We start from the raw sequence: 14,886 nt of genomic DNA on the forward strand, positions 1-14,886 counted from the left end.
AGCATTAACCCCCGTGCACAGTAATAACCTCGATAGAACAGCATTAACCCCCGTACACAGTAATAACCTTGATAGAACAGCATTTACCCCCATGCACAGTAATAACCTTGATAGAACAGCATTTACCCCCGTACACAGTAATAACCTTGATAGAACAGCATTTACCCCCATGCACAGTAATAACCTTGATAGAACAGCATTAACCTCCGCACACAGTAATAACCTTGATAGAACAGCATTTACCCGCATGCACAGTAATAACCTCGATAGAACAGCATTAACCTCCGTACACAGTAATAACCTCGATAGAACAGCATTAACACCCGTGCACAGTAATAACCTCGATAGAACAGCATTAACCCCCGTACACAGTAATAACCTCGATAGAACAACATTAACCCCCGTACACAGTAACAACCTTGATAAAGAGCATTAACCCCCGTACACAGTAATAACCTCGACAGAACAGCATTAACCCCCGTACACAGTAATAACCTCGATAGAACAGCATTAACCCCCGTACACAGTAATAACCTCGATAGAACAGCGTTAACCTCTGTACACAGTAATGACCTCGATAGAACAGCATTTAGCCGCGTACACAGTAATAACCTCGATAGAACAGCATTAACCCCCGTGCACAGTAATAACCTTGATAGAACAGCATTAACCCCCGTGCACAGTAATAACCTCGATCGAACAGCATTAACCCCTGTATGCAGTAATAATCTTGATGGAGCGGCATTAACCCTGTCCACAGTAATACCTCGATAGAACAGCATTAACACCCGTATAAAGGAATAGCCTTGATAGAACAGCATTGACTCCCGTGCACAGTAATAACCTCGATAGAACAGCATTAACCCCCGTACACAGTAATAACCTCGATAGAACAGCATTATCCCTGTACAAAGTGATAACCTCGTTAGATCAGCCTTAACCCCCTTGCACAGTAATAACCTCGATAGAACAGTATTAACCCCCGTGCACAGTAATAACCTTGATAGAAGAGCATTAACCCCCATGCACAGTAATAACCTCGGTCGAACAGCATTAACCCCCGTACACAGTAATAACCTCGATAGAACAGCATTATCCCTGCACAAAGTGATAACCTCGTTAGATCAGCCTTAACCCCCGTGCACAGTAATAACCTTGATAGAACAGCATTAACCCCCATGCACAGTAATAACCTTGTTAGAACAGCATTAACCCCCATGCACAGTAATAACCTCGGTCGAACAGCATTAACCCCCGTACACAGTAATAACCTCGATAGAACAGCATTATCCCTGTACAAAGTGATAACCTCGTTAGATCAGCCTTAACCCCCTTGCACAGTAATAACCTCGATAGAACAGTATTAACCCCCGTGCACAGTAATAAGCTCGTTAGAACAGCCTTAACCCCCGTGCACAGTAATAACCTCGATAGAACAGTATTAACCCCCGTGCACAGTAATAACCTTGATCGAACAGCATTAAACCCCATGCACAGTAATAACCTTGTTAGAACAGCATTAACCCCCATGCACAGTAATAACCTCGGTCGAACAGCATTAACCCCCGTGCACAGTAATAACCTTGATAGAACAGCATTAACCCCCGTGCACAGTAATAAACTTGATAGATCAGCATTAACCCCCATACACAGTAATAACCTCGATAGAACAGCATTAACCCCCGTGCACAGTAATAACCTCGATAGAACAGCATTAACCCCCGTGCACAGTAATAACCTCGATAGAACAGCATTAGCCCCCGTGCACAGTAATAACTTCGATAGAACAGCATTAACCCCTGTACACAGTAATAACCTCGAGAGAACAGCATTAACCTCCGCACACAGTAATAACCTTGATAGAACAGCATTTACCCCCAAGCACAGTAATAACCTTGATAGAACAGCATTAACCCCCGTGCACAGTAATAACCTTGATAGAACAGCATTAACCCCTGCACACAGTAATAACCTCGATAGAACAGCATTGACCCACATATACAGAATGATAACCTCGATAGAACAGCATTAACCCCCGTGCACAGTAATAACCTCGATAGAACAGCATTAACCTCCGTACACAGTAATAACCTTGATAGAACAGCATTAACCCCCGTACACAGTAATAACCTCGATAGAACAGCATTAACCCCCGTGCACAGTAATAACCTTGATAGAACAGCATTAACCACCGCACACAGTAATAACCTCGATAGAACAGCATTTACCCCCAAGCACTGTAATAACCTCGATAGAACAGCATTTACCTCCGCACACAGTAATAACCTTGATAGAACAGCATTAACCCCCGTACACAGTAATAACCTCGATAGAACAGCATTAACCCCCGTACACAGTAATAACCTTGATAGAACAGCATTAACCCCCATACACAGTAATAACCTCGATAGAACAGCATTAACCCCCGTGCACAGTAATAACCTTGATAGAACAGCATTAACCTCCGCACACAGTAATAACCTTGATAGAACAGCATTCACCCCCAAGCACTGTAATAACCTTGATAGAACAGCATTAACCCCCGTGCACAGTAATAACCTTGATAGAACAGCATTAGCCCCTGCACACAGTAATAACCTCGATCGAACAGCATTAACGCACATATACAGAATGCTAACCTCGATAGAACTGCATTAACCCCCCGTGCACAGTAATAACATTGATGGAACAGCATTAACCCCGTACACAGTAATAACCTCGATAGAACAGCATTAACCCCCGTGCACAGTAATAACCTTGATAGAACAGCATTAACCCCGTACACAGTAATAACCTCGATAGAACAGCATTAACGCACATATACAGAATGCTAACCTTGATAGAACAGCATTAACCCCGTACACAGTAATAACCTCGATAGAACAGCATTAACGCACATATACAGAATGCTAACCTCGATAGAACAGCATTAACCCCCGTACACAGTAATAACCTTGATAGAACAGCATTAACCTCCGCACACAGTAATAACCGTGATAGAACAGCATTTACCCCCATGCACAGTAATAACCTGGATAGAACAGCATTAGCCCCCGTACACAGTAATAGCCTCGATAGAACAGCATTTCGCCCCGTACACAGTAATAACCTCGATAGAACAGCATTAACCCCCGTGCACAGTGATAACCTTGATAGAACAGCATTAACCCCCATACACAGTAATAACCTCGATAGAACAGCATTTCGCCCCGTACACAGTAATAACCTCGATAGAACAGCATTAACCCCCGTGCACAGTGATAACCTCGATAGAACAGCATTTCGCCCCGTACACAGTAATAACCTCGATAGAACAGCATTAACCCCCATGCACAGTAATAACCTCGATAGAACAGCATTAACCCCCATGCACAGTAATAACTTCGATAGAACAGTATTTACCCCCATAGACAGTAATAACCTCGATAGAACAGCATTAACCTCCGTACACAGTAATAACCTCGATAGAACAGCATTAACCCCCGTACACAGTAATAACCTCGATAGAACAGCATTAACCCCCGTACACAGTAGTAACCTCGATAGAACAGCATTAACCCCCGTGCACAGTAATAACCTCGATAGAACAGCATTAACCCCCGTACACAGTAGTAACTTCGATAGAACAGCATTAACCCCCTTGCACAGTTATTGCCTCGATAGAACAGCATTAACCCCCGTACACAGTAGTAACCTCGATAGAACAGCATTAACCCCCGTACACAGTAGTAACCTCGATAGAACAGCATTAACCCCCGTACACAGTAATAACCTCGATAGAACAGCATTAACCCCCGTACACAGTAGTAACCTCGATAGAACAGCATTAACGCACATATACAGAATGCTAACCTTGATAGAACAGCATTAACCCCGTACACAGTAGTAACTTCGATAGAACAGCATTAACCCCCTTGCACAGTTATTGCCTCGATAGAACAGCATTAACCCCCGTACACAGTAGTAACCTCGATAGAACAGCATTAACCCCCGTACACAGTAATAACCTTGATAGAACAGCATTAACCTCCGCACACAGTAATAACCGTGATAGAACAGCATTTACCCCCATGCACAGTAATAACCTGGATAGAACAGCATTAGCCCCCGTACACAGTAATAGCCTCGATAGAACAGCATTTCGCCCCGTACACAGTAATAACCTCGATAGAACAGCATTAACCCCCGTGCACAGTGATAACCTTGATAGAACAGCATTAACCCCCATACACAGTAATAACCTCGATAGAACAGCATTTCGCCCCGTACACAGTAATAACCTCGATAGAACAGCATTAACCCCCGTGCCCAGTGATAACCTCGATAGAACAGCATTTCGCCCCGTACACAGTAATAACCTCGATAGAACAGCATTAACCCCCATGCACAGTAATAACCTCGATAGAACAGCATTAACCCCCATGCACAGTAATAACTTCGATAGAACAGTATTTACCCCCATAGACAGTAATAACCTCGATAGAACAGCATTAACCTCCGTACACAGTAATAACCTCGATAGAACAGCATTAACCCCCGTACACAGTAATAACCTCGATAGAACAGCATTAACCCCCGTACACAGTAGTAACCTCGATAGAACAGCATTAACCCCCGTGCACAGTAATAACCTCGATAGAACAGCATTAACCCCCGTACACAGTAGTAACTTCGATAGAACAGCATTAACCCCCTTGCACAGTTATTGCCTCGATAGAACAGCATTAACCCCCGTACACAGTAGTAACCTCGATAGAACAGCATTAACCCCCGTACACAGTAATAACCTCGATAGAACAGCATTAACCCCCGTACACAGTAGTAACCTCGATAGAACAGCATTAACCCCCGTGCACAGTAATAACCTCGATAGAACAGCATTAACCCCCGTACACAGTAGTAACTTCGATGGAACAGCATTAACCCCCTTGCACAGTTATTGCCTCGATAGAACAGCATTCACCCCAGTAAACTGTAATAACCTGGATAGAACAGCATTAACCTCCGTACACAGTAATAACCTCGATAGAACAGCATTTACCCCCGTACCAATAATAACCTCAATAGAACAGCATTAACCCCCTTGCACAGTTATTGCCTCGATAGAACAGCATTAACCTCTGTACACAGTAATAACCTTGATAGAACAGCATTAACTCCCTTGCACTGTAATAACTCATTCAACAGTGTTAACGTCTCTAACAATAAAATTCATTCGAAACAGATTTTCTGCTCATCTATCTCATTGCTTTTAGATGTCTTCATGGTGTTACAGGTGCCACCGAAAGGCAAGTTTTTCTTCACTGAAGGACCCTTTCAATGTGGGCTTTGAGAACTGATTGTACTGGGAAGACAGTATAACTGGAGTCAGAACAAGAAATGCTGGAAATACTCAGCAGGTCTGGCAGCATCTGTGGAGAGAGAAGCTGAGTTAACGTTTCATGTCAGTGACCCTTCTTCAGAACTTTTCAGAGTTCTGAAAAAGGGTCACTGACCTGAAACGTTAACTCTGCTTCTCTCTGCACAGGTGTTCCCAGACCTGCTGAGTATTTCCAGCATTTCTTGTTTTTATTTCAGATTTCCAACATCCGCAGTATTTTGCTTTTATTTTAATATAACTGGAGTCTCTGTCTGAAATAAACAGAGAATATCTGGGGATCAGGGTCAGCTCAACCAGAGACTGATTTATGGTTGCTCATTTTCTGAGACTTAGTTTCTTGTACTTCTGTAGAAAAGGATGTGACTCAGCAAAACGGGCTCTGAAAAATAAACTCCACATGTGCCTGTTCCTGACAGCTAGATAATTCTTTCAGTTGCTCACACAATCTATTCAGACTGAGATCACTGTACCGTTCTCTGTAAATGACATGTTACTCTCCAAAACCCAAACATCTTAGCTATGTCTTTTGTTCGTCAGGACTTCTGAATGCTTTTATTTCTTCCCTGCCGTCCAGTGTCATTCTAGGCTGACTCTCCCAGTGCTGTACTGACAGAGTCAGAGGTGCATTAATTTAGATGAGATGTGAAATCGTGGTCCTATCCGGGGAACCTAAGAGATCCCACAGCACTGTTTGAAGAAGAATTTTTCCTGATGTTCTGGCCATCAAAGAAAGACTTGCATTTATATAGCACCTTAGGATATCCCAAAAGCCAGATTGCCAATGAAGTACTGTTGATATGTAGTCACTGTTGTAATGTAGGAAACACAGAAGCACAGCAAGCTCCCAAAAAGCAGTGTGATAATTACCAGATAATCTGTTTCAGAGATAAACATTGGCCAGGGAGAACTCCCCTGCTGTAGAATATTTTCCACCCAACAAAGAGGGCAGACAGGGCCTTAGTTTAATACATAAGATGTTACTTCTGACAGTGCAGCACTCCCTCAGTACTGCACTGGGAGAGTCATTGTAGATTTTGTGCTCAAGTCTCTAGAGTCAGTCTTGAACCCAGGCCTTTCAGGTAAGGGTGTTGTCCACTGAACCATTCCTATACTGCCAGAAGGATTTGTGTTGCTTTAAATTAGTGATAATTCCTAAGAAAACCTTCTTTGGCTTGACATCAATCTATGATGAGGTGAAAAAGTCTGTCCAAACTAACCTAAAGTTGTTTGTTTCTCTTTTTGCAGAGATAAGAGATGGAAATCTAAAAGCCATTTTAGGACTATTTTTCAGCTTGTCCCGGTACAAGCAGCAGCAACAGTACCAGGATCTGGTGGAGATCCAGCAGCAGGTGCAACACCAGTCATTAGCGACTGCCTCACTCTGTCAACAGAAGATCCAGCAAGACATGCAATCCAGGTAGGCCGTTCACCCTCTCTCCTGACCCAAACAGTAACAGCTGCTCTGGGTTAAATCCATACCAAAGTGATTTGAACTCACTGTCCCCTTTTCAGAATATGCTTTCTATCTTAGGATCCATCTACACCTTTCAAAACACAGGGCATTTTTAGAATAAGGCCCTCTCTGCTCGTTTTTCCACTACATTCTTCAATCTCTTCTGCCTTTATATCCACGTCTAAGCTGTCTCTGAAACTCTTTTATAAATATAACATACTCACCAATAGATCCAATAAGGAATTCAGAGAAACATGTTTACCCAAAGCATGGTTAGAATGTGGAACTCACAACACAGGGTGTAGTTGAGGCAAATAGCATAGATGCATTTGAGAGGAAACAAGATAAACACATGAGGGAGACAGAAATTGAAGGATATGCAGATAGGGTGAGATGAAGAGGGGGTGGAAGGAGGCTTGTGTGGAGTATCAACACTGACATACACCAGCTGGGCCGAATGGCCTGTTTCTGTGCTGCCAATTCTGTACAATTGAACACGTCCGTTGTTATTGTTAATATTGCAAAATTCACGCAGTTAACGAGCTCCTACTGAATTCCTGAGCATTATTTATTTTCAATGGTTTAATGGGCATAGAAAAGCACAACCAGAACTATAGTTGGAGCTCGTTCCCCACTATCAACATCCTGGGGGCTACCATTGACCATAAACTAAACTGGACCAGCCAAATAAATACAGTGACTACAAGAGCAGGTTAGAGACTAGGAATTCTGCAGTGAGGTACTCACCTCCTGACTCCTCAAAGCCTTTCCACCATCTACAAGGCACAAGTCAGGAGTGTGATGAAATACTCTCCACTTGCCTGGATGGGTGCAGCTCCAACAACACTCAAGAAGCTCGACACCATCCAGGACAAAGCAGCCCGCTTGATTGGCACCCCATCCACCATCTTAAATTTTCAGTCCCTCCATCACTGGTGCACAGTGGCAGCAGTGTGCACTATATACAAAGAACAAAGAAAATTACAGCACAGGAACAGGCCCTTCGGCCCTCCAAGCCTGCGCCGATCCAGATCCCCTGTCTAAACATGTCGCCTATTTTCTAAGGGTCTGTATCTCTTTGCTGCCTGCCCATTCATGTATCTGTCTAGATACATCTTAAAAGACGCTATCGTGTCCCGCGTCTACCACCTCCGCTGGCAACGCGTTCCAGGCGCCCACCACCCTCTGCGTAAAGAACTTTCCACGCATATCCCCCCTAAACTTTTCCCCTCTCACTTTGAACTCATGACCCCTGGTAATTGAATCCCCCACTCTGGGAAAAAGCTTCTTGCTATCCACGCTGTCTATACCTCATGATTTTGTACACCTCAATCAGGTCCCCCCTCAACCTTCGTCTTTCTAATGAAAATAATCCTAATCTACTCAACCTCTCTTCATATCTAGCGCCTTCCATACCAGGCAACATCCAGGTGAACCTCCTCTGCACCCTATCCAAAGCATCGACATCTTTTTGGTAATGTGGCGACCAGAACTGCACGCAGTATTCCAAATGTGGCCGAACCAAAGTCATATACAATTGTAACATGACCTGCCAACCCTTGTACTCAATACCCCGTCCGATGAAGGAAAGCATGCCGTATGCCTTCTTGACCACTCTATTGACCTGCGGTGCCACCTTCAGGGAACAATGGACCTGAACACCCAAATCTCTCTGTACATCAATTTTCCCCAGGACTGTTCCATTTACTGTATAGTTCACTCTTGAATTGGATCTTCCAAAATGCATCATCTCGCATTTGCCCTGATTGAACTCCACCTGCCATTTCTCTGCCCAACTCTCCAATCTATCTATATTCTGCTGTATTCTCTGACAGTCCCCTTCACTATCTGCTACTCCACCAATCTTAGTGTCGTCTGCAAACTTGCTAATCAGACCACCTATACTTTCCTCCAAATCATTTATGTATATCACAAACAACAGTGGTCCCAGCACAGATCCCTGTGGAACACCACTGGTCACACGTCTCCATTTTGAGAAACTCCCTTCCACTGCTACTCTCTGTCTCCTGTTGCCCAGCCAGTTCTTTATCCATCTAGCTAGTACACCCTGGACCCCATGCGACTTCACTTTCTCCATCAGCCTACCATGGGGAACCTTATCAAACGCCTTACTGAAGTCCATGTATATGAGATCTACAGCCCTTCCCTCATCAATCAACTTTGTCACTTCCTCAAAGAATTCTATTAAGTTGGTAAGACATGACCTTCCCTGCACAAAACCATGTTGCCTATCACTGATAAGCCCATTTTCTTCCAAATGGGAATAGATCCTATCCCTCCGTATCTTCTTCAGCAGCTTCCCTACCACTGACGTCAGGCTCACTGGTCTATAATTACCTGGATTATCCCTGCTACCCTTCTTAAACAAAGGGACAACATTAGCAATTCTCCAGTCCTCCGGGACCTCACCCATGTTTAAGGATGCTGCAGAGATATCTGTTAAGGCCCCAGCTATTTCCTCTCTCGCTTCCCTCAGTAACCTTGGATAGATCCCATCCGGACCTGGGGACTTGTCCACCTTAATGCCTTTTAGAATACCCAACACTTCCTCCCTCCTTATGCCAACTTGACCTAGAGTAATCAAACATCTGTCCCTAACCTCAACATCTGTCATGCCCCTCCCCTCGGTGAATATTGATGCAAAGTACTCGTTTAGAATCTCTCCCATAATCTCTGACTCCACGCATATCTTTCTTCCTTTGTCCTTGAGTGGGCCAATCCTTTCTCTAATTACCTTCTTGCTCCTTATATATGAATAAAAGGCTTTGGGACTTTCCTTAACCCTGTTTGCTAAAGATATTTCATGACCCCTTTTCGCCCTCTTAATTCCTCGTTTCAGATTGGTCCTACATTCCCGATATTCTTTCAAAGCTTCGTCTTTCTTCAGCCTCCTAGACCTTATGTATGCTTCCTTTTTCCTCTTAGCTAGTCTCACAATTTCACCAGTCATCCATGGTTCCCTAATCTTGCCCTTTCTATCCCTCATTTTCACAGGAACATGTCTCTCCTGCACGCTAATCAACCTCTCTTTAAAAGCCTCCCACATATCAAATGCTGGATTTACCTTCAAACAGCTGCTCCCAATCTACATTCCCCAGCTCCTGCCGAATTTTGGTATAGTTGGCCTTCCCCCAATTTAGCACTCTTCCTTTAGGACCACTCTCGTCTTTGTCCATGAGTATTCTAAAACTTACGGAATTGTGATCACTATTCCCAAAGTAGTCCCCTACTGAAACTTCAACCACCTGGCCGGGCTCATTCCCCAACACCAGGTCCAGTATGGCCCTTTCCCGAGTTGGACTATTTACATACTGCTCTAGAAAACCCTCCTGGATGCTCCTTACAAATTCTGCTCCATCTAGACCTCTAACACTAAGTGAATCCCAGTCAATGTTGGGAAAATTAAAATCTCCTATCACCACCACCCTGTTGCTCCTACAGCTTTCCATAATCTGTTTACATATTTGTACCTCTATCTCACGCTCGCTGTTGGGAGGCCTGTAGTACAGCCCCAACATTGTTACCGCACCCTTCCTATTTCTGAGTTCTGCCCATATTGCCTCACTGCTCGAGTCCTCCTTCAGCACAGCTGTGATATCCTCTTTGACCAGTAATGCAACTCCTCCACCCCTTTTACCTCCCTCTCTATCCCGCCTGAAGCATCGATATCCTGGGATATTTAGTTGCCAATCATGCCCTTCCCTCAACCAAGTCTCAGTAATAGCAATAACATCATACTCCCAGGTGCTAATCCAAGCCCTAAGTTCAACTGCCTTACCTACTACACTTCTTGCATTAAAACAACATGCACCTCAGACCACCAGTCCCTTTGCGTTCATCAAGATGCACTGCAGCAACTCACCGTGGCTCCTTTGACAGCACCTTCCAAACCCACCACCTTTACCACCTAAAAGGACAACATTCATTTGAGTGCAGTTGCCACCACCTATAGTCCACCATAAGCATTGGAGGTGAAACCAGAATGGATCAATTTGTTGTAAATATTATCAAGAACTGTCTCCATGTTCATAAAGTTTGTTGGCTACTCATGAAAAAGTTTCCAGGGCAAATTTAACAATATTCCTTGTATTTGAGTGATAGGCTCAGCCTATCAGTTCCTGACCTCATTACAGCCTTGGTTCAAACATGGACAAAAGAGCTGAACTCTGGAGGTGAGGTGAGAGCGACTGCCCTTGACATCAGGCAGCATTTGACAGAGTATGGCATCAAGGAGCGCGAGCAAAACTGAGGTCAATGGGAATTGGGGGAACACCCTCTGCTGGCTGGAGTCATACCTAGCGCAAAGGAAGATGGTTGTGGTTGTTGGAGGTCAATCATCTGAGCTCCAGGATATCACTGCAGGAGTTTCTCATGGTAATGTCCTAGGCCCAACCATCTTCGGCTGCTTCATCAATGACCTTCCCTCCATCATAAGGTCAGAAGTGGGGATGTTCACTGATGATTGCACAATGTTCAGCACCATTTGTGACTCCTCAGATACTGAAGCAGTCCATGTAGAAATGCAGCAAGACCTGGACGATATCCAGGCTTGGGCTGATAAGTGGCAAGTCACATTCGTGCCACACAAGTGCCAGGCAATGACCATCTCCAACAAGAGAGAATCTAACCATCTCTTCTTGTCATTCAATGGCATTACCATCGCTGAATCCCCCATTATCAACATCCTGGGTGTCACCATTGATCAGAAACTGAACTGGAGTAGCCATATAAATACCATGGCTACAAGAGCAGGTCAGAGGCTAGGAATCCTGAGGTGAGTAATTCACCTCCTGACTCCCCAAAGCATGTCCACCATCTGCAAGGCACAAGTCAGGAGTGTGATGGAATATCCTTCACTTGCCTGGATGGGTGCAGCTCCAACAACACTCAAGAAGCTCGAAACCATCCAGGACAAAGCAGCCCGCTTGATTGGCACCCATTCAGTCCCTCCACCACAGGCGCACAGCGGCAGCAGTATGTACCATCTACAAGATGCACTGTAGCAATGCACCAAGGCTCCTTTGACAGCACCTTCCAAACCCATGACCTCTACCAACTCGAAGGACAAGGGCAGCAAATACATGGGAACACCACCACTTGCAAGTTCCCCTCCAAGTTCCTGACTTGGAACTATATCGCCGTTCCTTCACTGTCGCTGGGTCAAAATCCTGGAACTCCTTTCCTAACAGCACTGTGGGTGTACCTACCCCACATGGACTGCAGCGGTTCAAGAAGGCAGCTCACCACCACCTTCTCAAGGGCAATTAGGGATGGGCGATAAATGCTGGCCTGGCCAGCAACACCCACATTCTCATGAATGAATTTAAAAAGAAGGTTCCAGTCTGTCTGTTTACAGACTCAGTTCTCAGTTTAAACAGGAACACAGAGAGAGAGAGAGAGAGAGAGAAAATGAGAACAAAGAAGGAAAAAAATGGGTGACTGGATTCCAATTCTGTGCTGGGATTACTGCTTGATCAACTGGGACTGTACCTGAATTTGTACCTTTCAACTGTTTATCCTAGGATGTGAATTCTGGGATGAGCCGCCAACTATTGTTGCACAGCTCGTATCAGGGTTTCTTCCCGGGATTGGACAGATACACAATTTGCTGTACAGTGCAATTTCAAAATCTGCAGATGACACAAAACCTGGAAGTATTGTGAACTGTGAGGAAGATAGTGATAAATTTCAAGAGGACAGAGACAGGCTGGTGGAATGAGTGGACAAGTGTCAGATGGAATTTAACATAGAAAAGTGTGAAGTGGTTCATTTTGGTAGGAGGAACGAAGAGAGGCAATATAAAGTAAAGTTTACAATTCTAAAGGGGGTGCAGGAGCAGAGGGACCAATCATTGGAGGTGGCAGGGCAGGCTGAGAAAGCGGTTAATAAAGCATTTGGGATCCTGGGCTTTATAAATAGGGGCATGGACTACAAAATAGAGTCATAGAATTATACAGCACAGAAACAGGCCCTTCGGCCCCTTGTGTCTGTGCTGGCCATCAAGCACCTAACTAATTTAATCCCATTTTCCAGCATTTGGCCTGCAGCCTTGTATGCTATAACGGTTCAAGTGCTCATCAAAATACTTCTTAAATGTTGTGAGGGTTCCTGCTCCACTTCCCCTTCAGGCAGTGCGTTCCAGATTCCAACCACCCTCTGGGTGAAAATATTTTTTCTCAAATCCCCTCTAGACCTCCTGCCTCTTACCTTAAATTTATGCCCCCTGATTATTGACCACTCCGCTTAGGGAAAATGTTGCTTCATTTCTACCCTATCTATGCCCCTCATAATTTTGTATACCTCAATCAGGTCCCGCCTCAGCCTTCTCTGCTCTAAGGAAAACAACCCTAGCCTTTATAGTCTCTCTTCATAGCTGAAATGCTCCAGCCCAGGCAACATCCTGGTGAATCTCCTCTGCACCCTCTCCAGTGCAATCACATCCTTCCCATAGTGTGGTGACCAGAACTGTACACAGTACTCCAGCTGTGGCCTAACTAGTGTTTTATACAGCTCCATCATAACCTCCCTGCTCTTATATTCAATGCCTCGGCTAATAAAGGCAAGTATCCCATATGCCTTCCTAACCACCTTATCTACCTGTGCTGCTGCCTTCAGTGATCTATGAACAAAAACAAGGAAGTTCTGATAAATCTGTATAAAAACATTAGTTCGGCCTCAAGTGGAGTATTGTGTCCAGTCTGGGCACCACACTTTAGGAACGATATGAAGGTATTGGAGAGGGTGCAAAAAAGATTTATGAAAATGGTTCCAGGGATGAGGAACTTCAGTTACGTGGATAGATTGGTGAAGTTGGGGCTGTTCTCCTTGGAAAAGAGAAAGTTGACAGGAGATTTGAGAGAGGTGTTCAAAATCACGAGGGGTCTGGACAGAGTAGATCGGGAGAAACTGTTTGCATTGGCGGAAGGTTTCAGAACCAGAGGACACTGTTTTTAGGTGATTGGCAAAAGCAGCAATGGCGACATTTATTTATTTTTATTTAGAGATACAGCACTGAAACAGGCCCTTCGGCCCACTGAGTCTGTGCTGACCAACAACCACCCATTTTTACACTAACCCTGCAGTAATCCCATATTCCCTACCTACACTAGGGGCAATTTACAATGGCCAATTTACCTATCAACCTGCAAGTCTTTGGCTGTGGAGGAAATCGGAGCACCCGGCGAAAACCCACGCAGTCACAGGAAGAACTTGCAAACTCCTCACAGGCAGTACCCAGAATTGAACCCGGGTCGCTGGAGCTGTGAGGCTGTGGTGCTAACCACTGCGCCAGCAGGTTCAGTGAGAGTTCAGGATGTGGAATGCACTGTCTGAGAGTGTGGTGGAGGCAGGTTCAGTGAGTGTTTAGGATCTGGAATACACTGTCTGAGAGTGTGGTGGAGGCAGGTTCAGTGAGTGTTTAGGATCTGGAATGCACTGTCTGAGAGTGTGGTGGAGGCAGGTTCAGTGTGTGTTTAGGATCTGGAATGCACTGTCTGAGAGTGTGGTGGAGGCAGGTTCAGTGTGTGTTTAGGATCTGGAATACACTGTCTGAGAGTGTGGTGGAGGCAGGTTCAGTGAGTGTTTAGGATCTGGAATGCACTGTCTGAGAGTGTGGTGGAGGCAGGTTCAGTGAGTGTTTAGGATCTGGAATGCACTGCCTGAGAGTGTGGTGAAGGCAGGTTCAGCGAGTGTTTAGGATCTGGAATACACTGTCTGAGAGTGTGGTGGAGGCAGGTTCAGTGAGTGTTTAGGATCAGGAATGCACTCCCTGAGAGTGTGGTGGAAAGGTTCAGTGAGTGTTTAGGATCTGGAATACACTGTCTGAGAGTGTGGTGGAGACAGGTTCAGTGAGTGTTTAGGATCTGGAATGCACTGTCTGAGAGTGTGGCGGAGGCAGGTTCAGTGAGTGTTTAGGATCTGGAATGCACTGCCTGAGAGTGTGGTGGAGGCAGGTTCAGTGAGTGTTTAGGATCTGGAATGCACTGTCTGAGAGTGTGGTGGAGGCAGGTTCAGTGAGTGTTTAGGATCTGGA

The 14,886-nt window shown here is 44.9% G+C and overlaps 1 protein-coding gene across 3 annotated transcripts in view; it reads left to right on the top strand.

Annotated features, from left to right (window-relative positions):
* nav3 (neuron navigator 3) overlaps nucleotides 1-14,886 on the top strand; it is a 361,431-nt gene that overhangs the window by 18,574 nt on the left and 327,971 nt on the right. For all 3 annotated transcript variants that reach the window (XM_068050100.1, XM_068050098.1, XM_068050099.1), the window contains one exon: nucleotides 6,626-6,797. In XM_068050100.1, the coding sequence (XP_067906201.1) occupies nucleotides 6,626-6,797 (172 nt within the window). The remainder of the gene's footprint in view (nucleotides 1-6,625; nucleotides 6,798-14,886) is intronic.

Source organism: Heterodontus francisci, chromosome 18 (assembly GCF_036365525.1).
Source record: "Heterodontus francisci isolate sHetFra1 chromosome 18, sHetFra1.hap1, whole genome shotgun sequence".
Taxonomy (NCBI): domain Eukaryota; kingdom Metazoa; phylum Chordata; class Chondrichthyes; order Heterodontiformes; family Heterodontidae; genus Heterodontus; species Heterodontus francisci.